At 52.3% G+C, this 22,433-nt stretch overlaps 1 protein-coding gene across 1 annotated transcript in view; it reads left to right on the top strand.

The window, feature by feature from the left end:
* Positions 1-3,124: 3,124 nt before the first annotated feature.
* LOC135050444 (olfactory receptor 56A4-like) overlaps positions 3,125-22,433 on the top strand; it is a 76,510-nt gene continuing 57,201 nt past the window's right edge. The window contains exon 1 of the mRNA XM_063956933.1: positions 3,125-3,189. Within this exon, the coding sequence (XP_063813003.1) occupies positions 3,186-3,189 (4 nt within the window). The 5' untranslated portion in view covers positions 3,125-3,185. The remainder of the gene's footprint in view (positions 3,190-22,433) is intronic.

Raw genomic sequence — 22,433 nt, 5'->3', positions numbered from 1 at the left:
CTCAGCTACACAGTGTAATACAGGCAGGGAAACAGAGTAAGTATATCAATGTGCATATGTGTATCACCAGGGAGTGTATCACCATAGCACTAGGTGTGCACCACACTCAGCTACACAGTATAATACAGGCAGGGAAACAGAGTAAGTATATCAATGTGCATGTGTGTATCACCAGGGAGTGTATCACCATAGCACTAGGTGTGCACCACACTCAGCTACACAGTATAATACAGGCAGGGGAACAGAGTAAGTATATCAATGTGCATGTGTGTATCACCAGGGAGTGTATCACCACAGCACTAGGTGTGCACCACACTCAGCTACACAGTATAATACAGGCAGGGAAACAGAGTAAGTATATCAATGTGCATGTGTGTATCACCAGGGTGTGTATCACCACAGCACTAGGTGTGCACCACACTCAGCTACACAGTATAATACAGGCAGGGAAACAGAGTAAGTATATCAATGTGCATGTGTGTATCACCAGGGTGTGTATCACCACAGCACTAGGTGTGCACCACACTCAGCTACACAGTATAATACAGGCAGGGAAACAGAGTAAGTATATCAATGTGCATGCGTGTATCGCCAGGGAGTGTATCACCACAGCACTAGGTGTGCAACACACTCAGCTACACAGTATAATACAGGCAGGGAAACAGAGTAAGTATATCAATGTGCATGTGTGTATCACCAGGGAGTATATCACCATAGCACTAGGTGTGCACCACACTCAGCTACACAGTATAATACAGGCAGGGAAACAGAGTAAGTATATCAATGTGCATGTGTGTATCACCAGGGAGTGTAGCACCACAGCACTAGGTGTGCACCACACTCAGCTACACAGTATAATACAGGCAGGGAAACAGAGTAAGTATATCAATGTGCATGTGTGTATCGCCAGGGAGTGTATCACCACAGCACTAGGTGTGTAACACACTCAGCTACACAGTATAATACAGGCAGGGAAACAGAGTAAGTATATCAATGTGCATGTGTGTATCACCAGGGAGTGTATCACCATAGCACTAGGTGTGCACCACACTCAGCTACACAGTATAATACAGGCAGGGAAACAGAGTAAGTATATCAATGTGCATGTGTGTATCACCAGGGAGTGTATCACCACAGCACTAGGTGTGCAACACACTCAGCTACACAGTATAATACAAGCAGGGAAACAGAGTAAGTATATCAATGTGCATGTGTGTATCACCAGGGAGTGTATCACCATAGCATTAGGTGTGCACCACACTCAGCTACACAGTATAATACAGGCAGGGAAACAGAGTAAGTATATCAATGTGCATGTGTGTATCACCAGGGAGTGTATCACCATAGCACTAGGTGTGCAACACACTCAGCTACACAGTATAATACAGGCAGGGAAACAGAGTAAGTATATCAATGTGCATATGTGTATCACCAGGGAGTGTGTCACCATAGCACTAGGTGTGCACCACACTCAGCTACACAGTATAATACAGGCAGGGAAATAGAGTATGTATATCAATGTGCATGTGTGTATCACCAGGGAGTGTATCACCACAGCACTAGGTGTGCAACACACTCAGCTACACAGTATAATACAGGCAGGGAAACAGAGTATGTATATCAATGTGCATGTGTGTATCGCCAGGGAGTGTATCTCCACAGCACTAGGTGTGCACCACACTCAGCTACACAGTATAATACAGGCAGGGAAACAGAGTATGTATATCAATGTGCATGTGTGTATCACTAGGGAGTGTATCACCATAGCACCAGGTGTGCAACACACTCAGCTACACAGTATAATACAGGCAGGGAAACAGAGTAAGTATATCAATGTGCATGTGTGTATCACCAGGGAGTGTATCACCACAGCACTAGGTGTGTACCACACTCAGCTACACAGTATAATACAGGCAGGGAAACAGAGTATGTATATCAATGTGGATGTGTGTATCACCAGGGAGTGTATCACCACAGCACTAGGTGTGCACCACACTCAGCTACACAGTATAATACAGGCAGGGAAACAGAGTAAGTATATCAATGTGCATGTGTGTATCACCAGGGAGTGTATCACCATAGCACTAGGTGTGCACCACACTCAGCTACACAGTATAATACAGGCAGGGAAACAGAGTATGTATATCAATGTGCATGTGTGTATCACCAGGGAGTGTATCACCACAGCACTAGGTGTGCACCACACTCAGCTACACAGTATAATACAGGCAGGGAAACAGAGTAAGTATATCAATGTGCATGTGTGTATCACCAGGGAGTGTATCACCACAGCACTAGGTGTGCAACACACTCAGCTACACAGTATAATACAGGCAGGGAAACAGAGTAAGTATATCAATGTGCATGTGTGTATCACCAGGGAGTGTATCACCATAGCACTAGGTGCGCAACACACTCAGCTACACAGTATAATACAGGCAGGGAAACAGAGTAAGTATATCAATGTGCATGTGTGTATCACCAGGGAGTGTATCACCACAGCACTAGGTGTGCAACACACTCAGCTACACAGTATAATACAGGCAGGGAAACAGAGTAAGTATATCAATGTGCATGCGTGTATCACCAGGGAGTGTATCACCACAGCACTAGGTGTGCAACACACTCAGCTACACAGTATAATACAGGCAGGGAAACAGAGTAAGTATATCAATGTGCATGTGTGTATCACCAGGGAGTGTATCACCACAGCATAAGGTGTGCAACACACTCAGCTACACAGTATAATACAGGCAGGGAAACAGAGTAATCATATCAATGTGCATGTGTGTATCACCAGGGAGTGTATCTCCATAGCACCAGGTGTGCAACACACTCAGCTACACAGTATAATACAGGCAGGGAAACAGAGTAAGTATATTTCATTAAGAACCTCACATTAAACAAAATCTGGAAATAAATATATCACACTACAGACCCCACTGTGCACTATAAGTAGAATAGAATGCATGTATATATTTAGCCCTTATTAACCTTTCTCCTGTGATCAGTGCACAGAGTAATTAGTGCAGGAGGACAGAGTGATGTCACTGACAGATTTCCTGCGATCTCCGCATATTATTAGTAATTTGTTCTGTAGCTTCATTTCCTGCTAAAGAGCAGATAGTAGAGCAGTAATCCGTCTCTTATTCCCTGGCAGGAGCGAGAGGAGACGGACCGCAGCCATGAGTAAGTGATCACATACAACGCTTTCTATTCTATCCTGGTAAATGGATATATCACTGGTCCCCACATATCATTATACATCTGTATAGGGCTACCTGGGGGCATATGAGGCATTATGGCAGCGTATCAGGGTTACTGGGGCATATGAGGCATTATGGCAGCGTATCAGGGTTTCTGAGGCATATGAGACGTTACTGCATTATATCATACCTCCCAACATGACCCTCACAAGGAGGGACACAATGCACTGCTCCTGGACTTCCCTCTTAGTGAATGATCACCATCACCTGAAACAACTTTCTTATCCAGTAACCTGTACAAAACAGGTGCCAGCTATCATACAGTAAGAGGCAGGAGCAGAGCATTGTGTCCTCCTGGAGAGGGTCATGTTGGGAGGTATGACATAGGTATGAGCACTGGGTCAGTATTAGGGTACAGCACAGGTGATGGTAATCATACAGTAAGAGGGAAGAGCAGGAGCAGAGCATTGTGTCCTCCTGGAGAGGTCATGTTGGGAGGTATGACATAGGTATGAGCACTGGGTCAGTATTAGGGTACAGCACAGGTGATGGTAATCATACAGTAAGAGGCAGGAGCAGGAGCAGAGCATTGTGTCCTCCTGGAGAGGTCATGTTGGGAGGTATGACATAGGTATGAGCACTGGGTCAGTATTAGGGTACAGCACAGGTGATGATAATCATACAGTAAGAGGCAGGAGCAGAGCATTGTGTCCTCCTGGAGAGGTCATGTTGGGAGGTATGACATAGGTATGAGCACTGGGTCAGTATTAGGATACAGCACAGGTGATGGTAATCATACAGTTAGAGGGAAGTGCAGGAGCAGAGCATTGTGTTCCTCCTGGAGAGGTCATGTTGGGAGGTATGACATAGGTATGAGCACTGGGTCAGTATTAGCTTACAGCACAGGTGATGGTAATCATACAGTAAGAGGGAAGAGCAGGAGCAGAGCATTGTGTCCTCCTGGAAAGGTCATGTTGGGAGGTATGACATAGGTATGAGCACTAGGTCAGTATTGGCATACCTCCCAACATGACCCTCTCCAGGAGGGACACAATGCTCTTCTTCTGGACTTTTCCCTTTCTCTGTGATTGCCATCACCTGTGTTGAACAGGTAAATGGATAAGAAAGGTGTTTCAGCACAGGTGTTGGCAATCACAAATTTAAGAGGGAAGTCCAGGAGCAGAGCATTCTGTCCCTCCTGGAGAGGGTCATGTTGGAAGGTATGGTATTGGGGTACAGCACAGGTGATGGTAATCATACAGTGAGAGGGAAGTGCAGGAGCAGAGCATTGTGTCCTCCTGGAGAGGTAATGTTGGGAGGTATGAGCACTGGGTCAGTATTGGGGTACAGCACAGGTGATGGTAATCATACAGTGAGAGGGAAGTGCAGGAGCAGACCATTGTGTACTCCTGGAGAGGGTCATGTTGGGAGGTATGACCTAGGTATGAGCACTGGGTCAGTATTAGGGTACAGCACAGGTGATGGTAATCATACAGTGAGAGGGAAGAGCAGGAGCAGAGCGATGTGTCCTCCTGGAGAGGGTCATGTTGGGAGGTATGACCTAGGTATGAGCACTGGGTCAGTATTAGGGTACAGCACAGGTGATGGTAATCATACAGTAAGAAGGAAAAGCAGGAGCAGAGCATTGTGTCCTCCTTGAGAGAGTCATGTTGGGAGGTATGACATAGGTATGAGCACTGGGTCAGTATTAGGGTACATCACAGGTGATGGTAATCATACAGTAAGAGGGGAGTGCAGGAGCAGAGCATTGTGTCCTCCTGGAGAGGTCATGTTGGGAGGTATGACATAGGTATGAGCACTGGGTCAGTATTAGGGTACAGCACAGGTGATGGTAATCATACAGTAAGAGGGAAGTCCAGGAGCAGAGCATTGTGTCCTCCTGGAAAGGTTATGTTGGGAGGTATGACATAGGTAGGAGCACTGGGTCAGTATTAGGGTACAGCACAGGTGATGGTAATCATACAGTAAGAGGGAAGAGCAGAGCATTGTGTCCTCCTGGAGAGGGTCGTGTTGGGAGGTATGACATAGGTATGAGCACTGGGTCAGTATTAGGGTACAGCACAGGTGATGGTAATCATACAGTAAGAGGGAAGAGCAGGAGCAGAGCATTGTGTCCGCCTTGATAGGTCATGTTGGGAGGTATGACATAGGTATGAGCACTGGGTCAGTATTAGGGAACAGCACAGGTGATGGTAATCATACAGTAAGAGGGAAGTGCAGGAGCAGAGCATTGAGTCCTCCTGGAGAGGTCATGTTGGGAGGTATGACATAGGTATGAGCACTGGGTCAGTATTGGGGTACAGCACAGGTGATGGTAATCATACAGTAAGAGGGAAGAGCAGGAACAGAGCATTGTGTCCTCCTGGAGAGGTCATGTTGGGAGGTATGCATGATTGCAGTATACAGATTTGTCCTCATTAGGGTTTCCAATCCTGAAATAATTTTTAATCCCACATTTGTGGATTATCAGGCTCCAATCTTGGTATTCCGTGATTAATTACGGGAAAATGTGGAAGAAAAATCATTATATTTTTACATTTATTTTTATTTAATCTCCATCCTTGTCTTCCCTGGTAGCCATCTCTGCCTCCTGGCCTCTCTGCCATAGATCTCCCCTCCCCCACCGCCCACTCTGCCAACTATCTCCCCCTCCTGTGCTCTCTACCATCCATCTCCCCCTCCTGTCCTCTCTGCCATCCATCTCCCCCTCCTGTCCTCTCTGCCATCCGTCTCACCCAACTGTCCTCTCTGTGATCCGTCTCCCCCTCCTGACCTCTCTGCTATCCATCTCCCCCTCCTGACCTCTCTGCCATCCATCTCCCCATCCTTCATCCCCTTTCTGCCCTCTCTGCCATCCATCTCCCTCTCCTGACCTCTCTGCCATCCATCTCCCCCTCCTGTCCTCTTTGACATCCATCTTCCCCATTCTGCCATCCGTCTCCCCCTCTTGTCCTCTCTGCCATCCGTCTCCCCCTCCTGTCCTCTCTGCCATCCATCTCTCCCTCCTGTGATCTCTGCCATCCATCTCCTTCTCCTGTCCTCTCTGCCATCCAACTCCCCCTCCTGTCTACTATGCCATCAATCTCCCCATCCTCTCCTCTCTGCCATCCATCACGCCATCCTGTCCTCTCTACCATCCATCTCCCCATCCTGTCCTCTCTACCATCCATCTACCCCTCCTGTCCTCTCTACCATCCTCTCCTCTCTGCCATCCATCTCTCCATCCTGTCCTCTCTACCAGCCATCTCCCCATCCTGTCCTCTCTACCATCCTCTCCTCTCTGCCATCCATCTCTCCATCCTGTCCTCTCTGCCATTCATATCCCCCTGCTGTCTTCTCTGCCATCCATCTCCCCATCCTATTCTCTCTGCCATTCATCTCCTCATGTCCTCTCTGCCATTCATCTCTCCACCCTGTCCTCTCTACCATCCATCTCCCCATCCTGTCCTCTCTACCATCCATCTCCCCATCCTGTCCTCTCTACCATCCTCTCCTCTCTGCCATCCATCTCTCCATCCTGTCCTCTCTGCCATTCATCTCCCCCTGCTGTCTTCTCTGCCATCCATCTCCCCATCCTAGTATCTCTGCCATTCACCTCCCCCATCTGTCCTCTCTGCCATTCATCTCCTCCTCCTGTCCTCTCTGCCATTCATCTACTCCTCCTCCTGTCCTCTCTGCCATTCATCTACTCCTCCTCCTGTCCTCTCTGCCATTCATCTCCTCCTCCTGTCCTCTCTGCCATTCATCTCCACCTACTGTCCTCTCTGCCATTCATCTCCTCCTCCCGTCCTCTCTGCCATTCATCTCCTCCTCCTGTCCTCTCTGCCATTCATCTACTCCTCCTCCTGTCCTCTCTGCCATTCATCTACTCCTCCTCCTGTCCTCTGCCATTCATCTCCTCCTCCTGTCCTCTCTGCCAACCATCTCCTCCACCTGTCTACTCTGCCATCCATCTCCACCTCCTGTACTCTATGCCATCCTTCTTTTCCTCCTGTCCTCTCTGCCATCCACCTCCCCCTCCTGTCCTCTCTGCCATCCATCACTCCATCCTGTCCTCTCTGCCATCCATCACTCCATCCTGTCCTCTCTGCCATCCATCTCTCCATCCTGTCCTCTCTACCATCCATCTCCCCATCCTGTCCTCTCTACCATCCTCTCCTCTCTGCCATCCATCTCTCCATCCTGTCCTCTCTGCCATCCATCTCCCCATCCTATTCTCTCTGCCATTCATCTCCCCCTCCTGTCCTCTCTACCATCCTCTCCACTCTGCCATCCATCTCCCCATCCTGTCCTCTCTACCATGCTCTCCTCTCTGCCATCCATCTCCCCATCTTGTCCTCTCTACCATCCATCTCCCTCTACTGACCTCTCTGCCATTCATACTCCATCCTGTCATCTCTGCCATCCATCTCCTCCTCCTGTCCAATCCATCTCCTCCTCCTGTCCTCTCTGCCATCCATCTCCCCCTCCTGTCCTCTCTGCCATCCATCACTCCATCCTGTCATCTCTGCCATCCATCACTCCATCCTGTCCTCTCTGCCATCCATTTCTCCATCCTGTCCTCTCTACCATCCATTTCCCCATCCTGTCCTCTACCATCCTCTCCTCCCTGCCATCCATCTCTCCATCCTGTCCTCTCTACCAGCCATCTCCTCATCCTGTCCTCTCTGCCATCCATCTCCCCCTCCTGTCCTCTCTGCCATCCATCACTCCATCCTGTCCTCTCTGCCATTCATCACTCCATCCTGTCCTCTCTGCCATCCATTTCTCCATCCTGTCCTCTCTACCATCCATCTCCCCATCCTGTCCTCTACCATCCTCTCCTCCCTGCCATCCATCTCCCCATCCTGTCCTCTCTACCATCCTATACTCTCTGCCATCCATCTCTCCATCATGTCCTCTCTGCCATCCATCTCCCCATCCTATTCTATCTGCCATCCATCTCCTCCTCCTGTCCTCTCTGCCATTCATCTCCTCGTCCTGATCTCTCTGCCATCCATCTCCGCATCCTGTCCTCTCTGCCATCCATCTCCCTATCCTGTCTACTCTGCCATCCATCTCCACCTAATGTCCGCTCTGCCATCCATCTCCCCCTGCTGTCTTCTGTGCGATCCATCTCCCCCTACTGTCCTTTCTTACATCCATCTACCCCTCTTGTCCTCTGTACCATCCATCTCCCCCTTTATCCACTCTGCCATGTACCTCGCCCATCCTCTCTACCATCCAACTCCCCCTTTATCCTCTGTGCTATCCATCTTCCCTTTTATCCTGTCTGCCATCTATTCTCCCATCCTCTGTGCCATCCAACTGCCCCTTTATCCTCTCTGCCATCTATTCTTCCATCCTCTGTGCCATCCAACTCCCCCTTTGTCCTGTCTGCCATCTATTCTTCCATCCTCTGTGCCATCCATCTCTCCCTGTATCCTCTCTGCCATCTATCCTCCCATCCTCTGTGCCATCCATCTCCCCCTGTATCCTCTCTACCATTTATCCTCCCATCCTCTGTGGCATCCATCTCCCCCTGTATCCTCTCTGTCATCTATCCTCCCATCCTCTGTGCCACCCATCTCCCCCTGTATCCTCTCTGCCATCTATACTCCCATCCTCTGTGCCATCCATCTCCCCCTGTATCCTCTCTGCCATCTATACTCCCATCCTCTGTGCCATCCATCTCCCCCTGTATCCTCTCTGCCATCTATACTCACATCCTCTGTGCCATCCATCTCCCCCTGTATCCTCTCTGCCATCTATACTCCCATCCTCTGTGCCATCCATCTCCCCCTGTATCCTCTCTGCCATCTATCCTCCCATCCTCTGTACCATCCATCTCCCCCTGTATCCTCTCTGTCATCTATCCTCCCATCCTCTGTGCCATCCATCTCCCCCTGTATCCTCTCTGCCATCTATCCTCCCATCCTCTGTGCCATCCATCTCCCCTGTATCCTCTCTGCCATCTATCCTCCCATCCTCTGTGCCATCCATCTCCCCCTGTATCCTCTCTGCCATCTATTCTCCCATCCTCTCTGCCATCCATCTCTCCCTCCTGTGATCTCTGCCATCCATCTCCTTCTCCTGTCCTCTCTGCCATCCATCTCCCCCTCCTGTCTACTCTGCCATCAATCTCCCCATCCTCTCTTCTCTGCCATCCATCACGCTATCCTGTCCTCTCTGCCATCCATCTCCCCATCCTGTCCTCTCTACCATCCATCTCCCCATCCTGTCCTCTCTACCATCCATCTCCCCCTCCTGTCCTCTCTACCATCCTCTCCTCTCTGCCATCCATCTCCCCCTGCTGTTTTCTCTGCCATCCATCTCCCCATCCTATTCTTTCTGCCATTCATCTCTCCACCCTGTCCTCTCTACCATCCATCTCCCCATCCTGTCCTCTCTGCCATCCATCACTCCATCCTGTACTCTCTACCATCCATCTCCCCATCCTGTCCTCTCTACCATCCATCTCCCCCTCATGTCCTCTCTACCATCCTCTCCTCTCTGCCATCCATCTCTCCATCCTGTACTCTCTACCAGCCATCTCCCGATCCTGTCCTCTCTACCATCCTCTCCTCTCTGCCATCCATCTCTCCATCCTGTCCTCTCTGCCATTCATCTCCCCTGCTGTCTTCTCTGCCATCCATCTCCCCATCCTATTCTCTCTGCCATTCATCTCCTCATGTCCTCTCTGCCATTCATCTCTCCACCCTGTCCTCTCTACCATCCATCTCCCCATCCTGTCCTCTCTACCATCCATCTCCCCATCCTGTCCTCTCTACCATCCTCTCCTCTCTGCCATCCATTTCTCCATCCTGTTCTCTCTGCCATTCATCTCCCCTGCTGTCTTCTCTGCCATCCATCTCCCCATCCTAGTCTCTCTGCCATTCACCTCCCCCTACTGTCCTCTCTGCCATTCATCTCCACCTACTGTCCTCTCTGCCATTCATCTCCTCCTCCCGTCCTCTCTGCCATTCTTCTCCTCCTCCTGTCCTCTCTGCCATTCATCTCCTCCTTCTCCTGTCGTCCCTGCCATTCATCTCCTCCTTCTGTCCTCTCTGCCATTCATCTCCTCCTCCTGTCCTCTCTGCCAAACATCTCCTCCACCTGTCTACTCTGCCATCCATCTCCACCTCCTGTACTCCATGCCACCCATCTCTTCCTCCTGTCCTCTCTGCCATCCATCTCCCCCTCCTGTCCTCTCTGCCATTCATCACTCCATCCTGTCCTCTCTGCCATCCATCACTCCATCCTGTCCTCTCTGCCATCCATCTCTCCATCCTGTCCTCTCTACCATCCATCTCTCCATCCTGTCCTCTCTACCATCCATCTCCCCATCCAGTCCTCTCTACCATCCTCTCCTCTCTGCCATCCATCTCTCCATCCTGTCCTCTCTGCCATCCCTATCCCCATCCTATTCTCTCTGCCATTCATCTCCCCCTCCTGTCCTTTCTACCATCCTCTCCACTCTGCCATCCATCTCCCCATCCTGTCCTCTCTACCATCCTCTCCTCTTTGCCATCCATCTCCCCATCCTGTCCTCTCTATCATCCATCTCCCTCTCCTGACCTCTCTGCCATCCATCTCCACCTCCTGTCCAATCCATCTCCTCCTCCTGTCCTCTCTGCCATCCATCTCCCCCTCCTGTCCTCTCTGCCATCCATCACTCCATCCTGTCGTCCCTGCCATCCATCACTCCATCCTGTCGTCCCTGCCATCCATCACTCCATCCTGTCCTCTCTACCAACCATCTCCCCATCCTTTCCTCTACCATCCTCTCCTCTCTGCCATCCATCTCCCCATCCTATTCTCTCTGCCATTCATCTTCCCCTCCTATCCTCTCTACCATCCTCTCCTCTCTGCCATCCATCTCCCCATCCTGTCCTCTCTACCATCCTATCCTCTCTGCCATCCATCTCTCCATCCTGTCCTCTCTGCCATCCATCTCCACATCCTATTCTCTCTGCCATTCATCTCCCCCTACTGTCCTCTCTGCCATTCATCTCCCCCTACTGTCCTCTCTGCCATTCATCTCCTCCTCCTGTCCTCTCTGCCATCCATCTCCTCCTCCTGTCCTCTCTGCCATTCATCTCCTCCTCCTGTCCTCTCTGCCATTCATCTCCTCCTCCTGATCTCTCTGCCATCCATCTCCCCATCCTGTACTCTCTGCCATCCATCTTTCCCATTCTGCCCTCTCTGCCATCCATCTCCCTCTCCTGACCTCTTTGCCATCCATCTCCCTATCCTGTCTACTCTGCCATCCGTCTCCACCTAATGTCCGCTCTGCCATCCATCTCCCCCTCCTGTCTTCTGTGCGATCCATCCCCCCTACTGTCCTTTCTTACTTCCTCTTGTCCTCTGTACCATCCATCTCCCCCTTTATCTACTCTGCCATGTACCTCACCCATCATCTCTACCATCCATCTCCCCCTTTATTCTCTCTGCCATCTATTCTCCCATCCTCTCTGCCATCTATCTCTCCCTCCTGTGATCTCTGCCATCCATCTCCTTCTCCTGTCCTCTCTGCCATCCATCTCACCCTCCTGTCTACTCTGCCATCAATCTCCCCATCCTGTCCTCTCTACCATCCTCTCCTCTCTGCCATCAATCTCCCCATCCTGTCCTCTCTACCATCCTATCCTCTCTGCCATCCATCTCTCCATCCTGTCCTCTCTACCATCCATCTCCCCATCCTGTCCTCTCTACCATCCTCTCCTCTCTGCCATCAATCTCCCCATCCTGTCCTCTCTACCATCCTATCCTCTCTGCCATCCATCTCTCCATCCTGTCCTCTCTGCCATCCATCTCTCCATCCTGTCCTCTCTGCCATCCATCTCCACATCCTATTCTGTCTGCCATTCATCTCCCCCTCCTGTCCTCTCTACCATCATCTCCTGTTCCATGCATCTCCCCATCCTGTCCTCTCTACCATCCTCTCCTCTCTGCCATCCATCTCCCCATCCTGTCCTCTCTATCACCCATCTCCCTCTCCTGACCTCTCTGCCATCCATCTCCTCCTCCTGTCCAATCCATCTCCTCCTCCTGTCCTCTCTGCCATCCATCTCCCTCTCCTGACCTCTCTGCCATCCATCTCCTCCTCCTGTCCAATCCGTCTCCTCCTCCTGTCCTCTCTGCCATCCATCTCCCCCTCCTGTCCTCTCTGCCATCCATCACTCCATCCTGTCGTCTCTGCCATCCATCACTCCATCCTGTCGTCTCTGCCATCCATCACTCCATCCTGTCCTCTCTACCATCCATTTCTCCATCCTGTCCTCTTTACCATCCATCTCCCCATCCTGTCCTCTACCATACTCTTCTCTCTGCCATCCATCTCTCCATCCGGCCCTCTCTGCCATCCAGCTCCCCATCCTATTCTCTCTGCCATTCATCTTCCCCTTCTGTCCTCTATACCATCCTCTCCTCTCTGCCATCCATCTCCCCATCCTGTCCTCTCTACCATCCTCTCCTCTCTGCCATCCATCTCTCCATCCTGTCCTCTCTGCCATCGATCTCCCCATCTTATACTCTCTGCCATTCATCTCCTCCTACTGTCCTCTCTTTCATTCATCTCCTCCTGCTGTCCTCTCTGCCATCCATCTCCTCCTCCTGTTCTCTCTGCCATCCATCTCCTCCTCCTGTCCTCTCTGCCATTCATCTCCTCTCTGCCATCCATCTCTCCATCCTGTCCTCTCTGCCATTCATCTCCCCCTGCTGTCTTCTCTGCCATCCATCTCCCCATCCTATTCTCTCTGCCATTCATCTCCTCATGTCCTCTCTGCCATTCATCTCTCCACCCTGTCCTCTCTACCATCCATCTCCCCATCCTGTCCTCTCTACCATCCATCTCCCCATCCTGTCCTCTCTACCATCCTCTCCTCTCTGCCATCCATTTCTCCATCCTGTTCTCTCTGCCATTCATCTCCCCTGCTGTCTTCTCTGCCATCCATCTCCCCATCCTAGTCTCTCTGCCATTCACCTCCCCCTACTGTCCTCTCTGCCATTCATCTCCACCTACTGTCCTCTCTGCCATTCATCTCCTCCTCCCGTCCTCTCTGCCATTCATCTCCTCCTCCTGTCCTCTCTGCCATTCATCTCCTCCTTCTCCTGTCCTCTCTGCCATTCATCTCCTCCTTCTGTCCTCTCTGCCATTCATCTCCTCCTCCTGTCCTCTCTGCCAAACATCTCCTACACCTGTCTACTCTGCCATCCATCTCCACCTCCTGTACTCCATGCCACCCATCTCTTCCTCCTGTCCTCTCTGCCATCCATCTCCCCCTCCTATCCTCTCTGCCATTCATCACTCCATCCTGTCCTCTCTGCCATCCATCACTCCATCCTGTCCTCTCTGCCATCCATCTCTCCATCCTGTCCTCTCTACCATCCATCTCACCATCCTGTCCTCTCTACCATCCTCTCCTCTCTGCCATCCATCTCTCCATCCTGTCCTCTCTGCCATCCATGTCCCCATCCTATTCTCTCTGCCATTCATCTCCCCCTCCTGTCCTTTCTACCATCCTCTCCACTCTGCATCCATCTCCCCATCCTGTCCTCACTACCATCCTCTCCTCTCTGCCATCCATCTCCCCATCTTGTCCTCTCTACCATCCATCTCCCTCTCCTGACCTCTCTGCCATCCATCTCCTCCTCCTGTCCAATCCATCTCCTCCTCCTGTCCTCTCTGCCATCCATCTCCCCCTCCTGTCCTCTCTGCCATCCATCTCCCCCTCCTGTCCTCTCTGCCATCCATCACTCCATCCTGTCGTCTCTGCCATCCATCACTCCATCCTGTCCTCTCTGCCATCCATTTCTCCATCCTGTCCTCTCTACCAACCATCTCCCCATCCTGTCCTCTACCATCCTCTCCTCTCTGCCATCCATCTCCCCATCCTATTCTCTCTGCCATTCATCTTCCCCTCCTGTCCTCTCTACCATCCTCTCCTCTCTGCCATCCATCTCCCCATCCTGTCCTCTCTACCATTCTATCCTCCCTGCCATCCATCTCTCCATCCTGTCCTCTCTGCCATCCATCTCCACATCCTATTCTCTCTGCCATTCATCTCCCCCTACTGTCCTCTCTGCCATTCATCTCCCCCTACTGTCCTCTCTGCCATTCATCTCCTCCTCCTGTCCTGTCTGCCATCCATCTCCTCCTCCTGTCCTCTCTGCCATTCATCTCCTCCTCCTGATCTCTCTGCCATCCATCTCCCCATCCTGTACTCTTTGCCATCCATCTTTCCCATTCTGCCCTCTCTGCCATCCATCTCCCTCTACTGACCTCTCTGCCATCCATCTCCCTATCCTGTCTACTCTGCCATCCATCTCCACCTAATGTCCGCTCTGCCATCCATCTCCCCCTCCTGTCTTCTGTGCGATCCATCCCCCCCTACTGTCCTTTCTTACATCCTCTTGTCCTCTGTACCATCCATCTCCCCCTTTATCCACTCTGCCATGTACCTCACCCATCATCTCTACCATCCAACTCCCCCTTTATCCTCTGTGCCATCTATCCTCCCATCCTCTGTGCTATCCATCTTCCCTTTTATCCTGTCTGCCATCTATCCTCCCATCCTCTGTGCCATCCATCTCCCCCTTTATCTTCTCTGCCATCTATCCTCCCATCCTCTGTGCCATCCATCTCCCCATGTATCCTCTCTGCCATCTATTCTCCTATCCTCTCTGCCATCCATCTCTCCCTCCTGTCTACTCTGCCATCAATCTCCCCATCCTGTCCTCTCTGCCATCCTCTCCTCTCTGCCATCAATCTCCCCATCCTGTCCTCTCTACCATCCATCTCCCCATCCTGTCCTCTCTGCCATCCATCTCCACATCCTATTCTGTCTGCCATTCATCTCCCTATCCTGTCCTCTCTACCATCATCTCCTGTTCCATGCATCTCCCCATCCTGTCCTCTGTACCATCCTCTCCTCTCTGCCATCAATCTCCCCATCCTGTCCTCTCTACCATCCATCTCCCCACCCTGTCCTCTCTACCATCCTCTCCTCTCTGCCATCAATCTCCCCATCCTGTCCTCTCTACCATCCTCTCCTCTCTGCCATCCATCTCTCCATCCTGTCCTCTCTACCATCCATCTCCCCATCCTGTCCTCTCTACCATCCTCTCCTCTCTGCCATCCATCTCTCCATCCTGTCCTCTCTACCATCCATCTCCCCATCCTGTCCTCTCTACCATCCTCTCCTCTCTGCCATCAATCTCTCCATCCTGTCCTCTCTACCATCCATCTCTCCATCCTGTCCTCTCTGCCATCCATCTCCACATCCTATTCTGTCTGCCATTCATCTCCCCATCCTGTCCTCTCTACCATCCTCTCCTCTCTGCCATCCATCTCTCCATCCTGTCCTCTCTACCATCCATCTCCCCATCCTGTCCTCTGTACCATCCTCTCCTCTCTGCCATCCATCTCCCCATCCTGTCCTCTCTATCATCCATCTCCCTCTCCTGACCTCTCTGCCATCCATCTCCTCCTCCTGTCCAATCCATCTCCCCCTCCTGTCCTCTCTGCCATCCATCACTCCATCCTGTCGTCTCTGCCATCCATCACTCCGTCCTGTCCTCTCTGCCATCCATTTCTCCATCCTGTCCTCTCTACCATCCATCTCCCCATCCTGTCCTCTACCATACTCTTCTCTCTGCCATCCATCTCTCCATCCTGTCTTCTCTGCCATCCATCTCCCCATCCTATTCTCTCTGCCATTCATCTTCCCCTCCTGTCCTCTATACCATCCTCTCCTCTCTGCCATCCTTCTCCCCATCCTGTCCTCTCTACCATCCTCTCCTCTCTGCCATCCATCTCTCCATCCTGTCCTCTCTGCCATCGATCTCCCCATCCTATACTCTCTGCCATTCACCTCCTCCTACTGTCCTCTCTGCCATCCATCTCCTCCTCCTGATCTCTCTGCCATCCATCTCCCCATCCTATCCTCTCTGCCATCCATCTTCCCCATTCTGCCCTCTCTGCCATCCCTCTCCCTCTCCTGACCTCTCTGCCATCCATCCCCCCCCCCTGTCCTCTTTGCCATCCATCTCCCTATCCTGTTTACTCTGCCATCCATCTCCCCCTCCTGTCTTCTGTGCGATCCATCTCCCCCTTTATCCACTCTGCCATTTACCTCGGCCATCCTCTCTACCATCCAACTCCCCCTTTATCCACTCTGCCATCTATCCTCCGATCCTCTGTGCTATCCATCTTCCCTTTTATCCTGTTTGCCATCTATCACCACATCCTCTGTGCCATCCATCTCCCCCCTCTATCCTCTCTGCCATCTATCCTCCCATCCTCTGTGCCATCCATCTCTCCCTGTATCCTCTCTGCCATCTATTCTCCCATCCTCTGTGCCATCCATCTCCCCCTCTATCCTCTCTGCCATCTATCCTCCTATCCTCTGTGCCATCTATCTCCCCTTTATCCTCTCTGCCATCTATCTTCCCATCCTCTGTGCCATCCATCTCCCCCTGTATCCTCTCTGCCATCTATTCTCCCATCCTCCGTGCCATCCATCTCCCCCTGTATCCTCTCTGCCATCCATCTCCTCCTCCTGTCCAATCCATCTCCTCCTCCTGTCCTCTCTGCCATCCATCTCCCCCTCCTGTCGTCTCTGCCATCCATCACTCCATCCTGTCCTCTCTGCCATCCATTTCTCCATCTTGTCCTCTCTACCATCCATCTCCCCATCCTGTCCTCTACCATACTCTCCTCTCTGCCATCCATCTCTCCATCCTGTCCTCTCTGCCATCCAGCTCCCCATCCTATTCTCTCTGCCATTCATCTTCCCCTCCTGTCCTCTCTACCATCCTCTTCTCTCTGCCATCCATTTTCCCATCCTGTCCTCTCTACCATCCTGTCCTCTCTGCCATCCATCTCTCCATCCTGTCCTCTCTGCCATCCATCTCCCCATCCTATACTCTCTGCCATTCATCTCCCCCTACTGTCCTCTCTGCCATTCATCTCCTCCTCCTGTCCTCTCTGCCATTCATCTCCTACTCCTGATCTCTCTACCATCCTCTCTTCTCTGCCATCCATCTCCCCATCCTGTCCTCTCTACCATCCTCTCTTCTCTGCCATCCATCTCCCCATCCTGTCCTCTCTGCCATCCATCTTCCCCATTCTGCCCTCTCTGCCATCCATCTTCCCCATTCTGCCCTCTCTGCCATTCATCTCCCTCTCCTGACCTTTCTGCCATCCATCTCCCCCTCCTGTCCTCTTTGCCATCCATCTCCCTATCCTGTCTACTCTGCCATCCGTCTCCACCTAATGTCCGCTCTGCCATCCATCTCCCCCTCCTGTTCTCTCTGCCATCCATCTCCTCCTCCTGTCCTCTCTGCCATTCATCTCCTCCTCCTGATCTCTCTGCCATCCATCTCCCCATCCTGTCCTCTCTGCCATCCATCTTCCCCATTCTGCCCTCTCTGCCATTCATCTCCCTCTCCTGTCCTCTTTGCCATCCATCTCCCTATCCTGTCTACTCTGCCATCCGTCTCCACCTAATGTCCGCTCTGCCATCCATCTCCCCCTCCTGTTCTCTCTGCCATCCATCTCCTCCTCCTGTTCTCTCTGCCATCCATCTCCTCCTCCTGATCTCTCTGCCATCCATCTTCCCCATCCTGTCCTCTCTGCCATCCATCTTCCCCATTCTGCCCTCTCTGCCATCCATCTCCCTCTCCTGACCTCTCTACCATCCCTCTCCCCCTCCTGTCCTCTTTGCCATCCATCTCCCTATCCTGTCTACTCTGCCATCCGTCTCCACCTAATGTCCGCTCTGCCATCCATCTCCCCCTCCTGTCTTCTGTGCGATCCATCTCCCCCTACTGTCCTTTCTTACATCCATCTACCCCTCTTGTCCTCTGTACCATCCATCTCCCCATGTATCCTCTCTGCCATCTATTCTCCCATCCAATGTGCCATCCATCTCCCCCTGTATCCCCTCTGCCATCTATCCTCCCATCCTCTGTGCCATCCATCTCCCCCTGTATCCTCTCTGCCATCTATCCTCCCATCCTCTGTGCCATCCATCTTCCCATGTATCCTCTCTGCCATCTATCCTCCCATCCTCTGTGCCATCCATCTGCCCCTTTATCCTCTGTGCCATCCATCTCCCCATGTATCCTCTCTGCCATCTATCCTCCCATTCTCTCCGCCATCCATCTCCCCCTTTATCCTCTCTGCCATCTATCCTCCCATCCTCTGTGCCATCCATCTCCCCCTGTATCCTCTCTGCCATCTATCCTCCCATCCTCTGTGCCATCCATCTCCCCCTTTAACCTCTCTGCCATCTACCCCCCCCCCATCCTCTACGCCATCCATCTCCTCATGTATCCTATCTGTCATCTATCCTCTCATCCTCTGTGCCATCCATCTCCCCCTCTATCCTATCTGTCATCTATCCTCTCATCCTCTATGCCATCCATCTGCCCCTTTAAATCTACCCCCCCATCCTCTCTGCCATTCATCTCCTCCTCCCGTCCTCTCTGCCATTCATCTCCTCCTCCCGTCCTCTCTGCCATTCATCTCGTCCTCCTGTTCTTTCTGCCATCCATCTCATCCTCCTGTCCTCTCTGCCATCCATCTTCCCCATTCTGCCCTCTCTGCCATCCATCTCCCTCTCCTGACCTCTCTGCCATCCATCTCCCTATCCTGTCTACTCTGCCATCCGTCTCCACCTAATGTCCGCTCTGCCATCCATCTCCCCCTCCTGTCTTCTGTGCGATCCATCTCCCCCTACTGTCCTTTCTTACATCCATCTACCCCTCTTGTCCTCTGTACCATCCATCTCCCCCTTTATCCACTCTGCCATGTACCTCGCCCATCCTCTCTACCATCCAACTCCCCCTTTATCCTCTCTGCCATCTATCCTCCCATCCTCTGTGCCATCCATCTCCCCCTGTATCCTCTCTGCCATCTACCTGCCCATCCTCTGTGCCATCCATCTCCCCCTTTATCCTCTCTGCCATCTATCCTCCAATCCTCTGTGCCATCCATCTCCCCCTGTATCCCCTCTGCCATCTATCCTCCCATCCTCTGTGCCATCCATCTCCCCCTGTATCCTCTCTGCCATCTATCCTCCCATCCTCTGTGCCATCCATCTCCCCCTTTATCCTCTCTGCCATCTATTCCTCCCATCCTCTGTGCCATCCATCTCTCCCTGTATCCTCTCTGACATCCATCTCCCCCTGTATCCTCTCTGCCATCTATCCTCCCATCCTCTGTGCCATCCATCTCCCCCTGTATCCTCTCTGCCATCTATCCTCCCATCCTCTGTGCCATCCATCTCCCCCTTTATCCTCTCTGCCATCTATTCCTCCCATCCTCTGTGCCATCCATCTCTCCCTGTATCCTCTCTGCCATTTATCCTCCCATCCTCTGTGCCATCCATCTCCCCCTGTATCCTCTCTGCCATCTATCCTCACATCCTCTGTGCCATCCATCTCCCCCTGTATCCTCTCTGCCATCTAACCTCCCATCCTCTGTGCCATCCATCTCCCCCTTTATCCTCTCTGCCATCTATTCCTCCCATCCTCTGTGCCATCCATCTCTCCCTGTATCCTCTCTGCCATCCATCTCTCCCTGTATCCTCTCTGCCATCTATCCTCCCATCCTCTGTGCCATCCATCTCCCCCTTTATCCTCTCTGCCATCTATCCTCCCTTCCTCTGTGCCATCCATCTCCCCCTTTATCCTCTCTGCCATCTATTCTCCCATCCTCTGTGCCATCCATCTCCCCCTGTATCCTCTCTGCCATCTATCCTCCCATCCTCTGTGCCATCCATCTCCCCATGTATCCTCTCTGCCATCTATCCTCCCATCCTCTGTGCCATCCATCTCTCCCTGTATCCTCTCTGCCATTTATCCTCCCATCCTCTGTGGCATCCATCTCTCCCTGTATCCTCTCTGCCATCTATCCTCCCATCCTCTGTGCCATCCATCTCTCCCTGTATCCTCTCTGCCATCTACCTGCCCATCCTCTGTGCCATCCATCTCCCCCTGTATCCCCTCTGCCATCTACCCCCCATCCTCTGTGCCATCCATCTCCCCCTCTATCCTCTCTGCCATCTATCCTCCCATCCTCTGTGCCATCCATCTCTCCCTGTATCCTCTCTGCCATCTATCCTCCCATCCTCTGTGCCATCCATCTCTCCCTGTATCCTCTCTGCCATTTATCCTCCCATCCTCTGTGCCATCCATCTCCCCCTTTATCCTCTCTGCCATTTATCCTCCCATCCTCTGTGCCATCCATCTCCCCATGTATCCTCTCTGCCATCTATCCTCCCATCCTCTGTGCCATCCATCTCCCCCTTTATCCTCTCTGCCATCTACCTGCCCATCCTCTGTGCCATCCATCTCCCCTGTATCCTCTCTGCCATCTACCTGCCCATCCTCTGTGCCATCCATCTCCCCTTTATCCTCTCTGCCATCTATCCTCCCATCCTCTGTGCCATCCATCTCCCCCTGTATCCTCTCTGCCATCTATCCTCCCATCCTCTGTGCCATCCATCTCCCCATGTATCCTCTCTGCCATCTATCCTCCCATCCTCTGTGCCATCCATCTCTCCCTGTGTCCTCTCTGCCATCTGTCCTCCCATCCTCTGTGCCATCCATCTCTCCCTGTATCCTCTCTGCCATCTATCCTCCCATCCTCTGTGCCATCCATCTCCCCTGTATCCTCTCTGCCATCTATCCTCCCATCCTCTGTGCCATCCATCTCTCCCTGTATCCTCTCTGCCATCTATCCTCCCATCCTCTGTGCCATCCATCTCCCCCTGTATCCTCTCTGCCATCTACCTGCCCATCCTCTGTGCAATCCATCTCTCCCTGTATCCTCTCTGCCATCTATCCTCCCATCCTCTGTGCCATCCATCTCTCCCTGTGTCCTCTCTGCCATCTATCCTCCCATCCTCTGTGCCATCCATCTCCCCCTGTATCCTCTCTGCCATCTACCTGCCCATCCTCTGTGCCATCCATCTCCCCCTGTATCCTCTCTGCCATCTACCTGCCCATCCTCTGTGCCATCCATCTCTCCCTGTATCCTCTCTGCCATCTATCCTCCCATCCTCTGTGCCATCCATCTCTCCCTGTATCCTCTCTGCCATCTATCCTCCCATCCTCTGTGCCATCCATCTCTCCCTGTATCCTCTCTGCCATTTATCCTCCCATCCTCTGTGCCATCCATCTCCCCCTGTATCCTCTCAGCCATTTATCCTCCCATCCTCTGTGCCATCCATCTCCCCATGTATCCTCTCTGCCATCTATCCTCCCATCCTCTGTGCCATCCATCTCCCCCTTTATCCTCTCTGCCATCTACCTGCCCATCCTCTGTGCCATCCATCTCCCCTGTATCCTCTCTGCGATCTACCTGCCCATCCTCTGTGCCATCCATCTCCCCTTTATCCTCTCTGCCATCTATCCTCCCATCCTCTGTGCCATCCATCTCCCCCTTTATCCTCTCTGCCATCTATCCTCCCATCCTCTGTGCCATCCATCTCCCCCTGTATCCTCTCTGCCATCTATCCTCCCATCCTCTGTGCCATCCATCTCCCCATGTATCCTCTCTGCCATCTATCCTCCCATCCTCTGTGCCATCCATCTCTCCCTGTGTCCTCTCTGCCATCTGTCCTCCCATCCTCTGTGCCATCCATCTCTCCCTGTATCCTCTCTGCCATCTATCCTCCCATCCTCTGTGCCATCCATCTCCCCTGTATCCTCTCTGCCATCTATCCTCCCATCCTCTGTGCCATCCATCTCTCCCTGTATCCTCTCTGCCATCTATCCTCCCATCCTCTGTGCCATCCATCTCCCCCTGTATCCTCTCTGCCATCTACCTGCCCATCCTCTGTGCCATCCATCTCTCCCTGTATCGTCTCTGCCATCTATCCTCCCATCCTCTGTGCCATCCATCTCTCCCTGTGTCCTCTCTGCCATCTATCCTCCCATCCTCTGTGCCATCCATCTCCCCCTGTATCCTCTCTGCCATCTACCTGCCCATCCTCTGTGCCATCCATCTCTCCCTGTGTCCTCTCTGCCATCTACCTGCCCATCCTCTGTGCCATCCATCTCCCCCTGTGTCCTCTCTGCCATCTACCTGCCCATCCTCTGTGCCATCCATCTCTCCCTGTATCCTCTCTGCCATCTATCCTCCCATCCTCTGTGCCATCCATCTCTCCCTGTGTCCTCTCTGCCATCTATCCTCCCATCCTCTGTGCCATCCAT

This window comes from Pseudophryne corroboree, chromosome 2 (assembly GCF_028390025.1).
Source record: "Pseudophryne corroboree isolate aPseCor3 chromosome 2, aPseCor3.hap2, whole genome shotgun sequence".
NCBI lineage: Eukaryota > Metazoa > Chordata > Amphibia > Anura > Myobatrachidae > Pseudophryne > Pseudophryne corroboree.
This window is presented reverse-complemented; position numbering and strand designations above follow the sequence as displayed.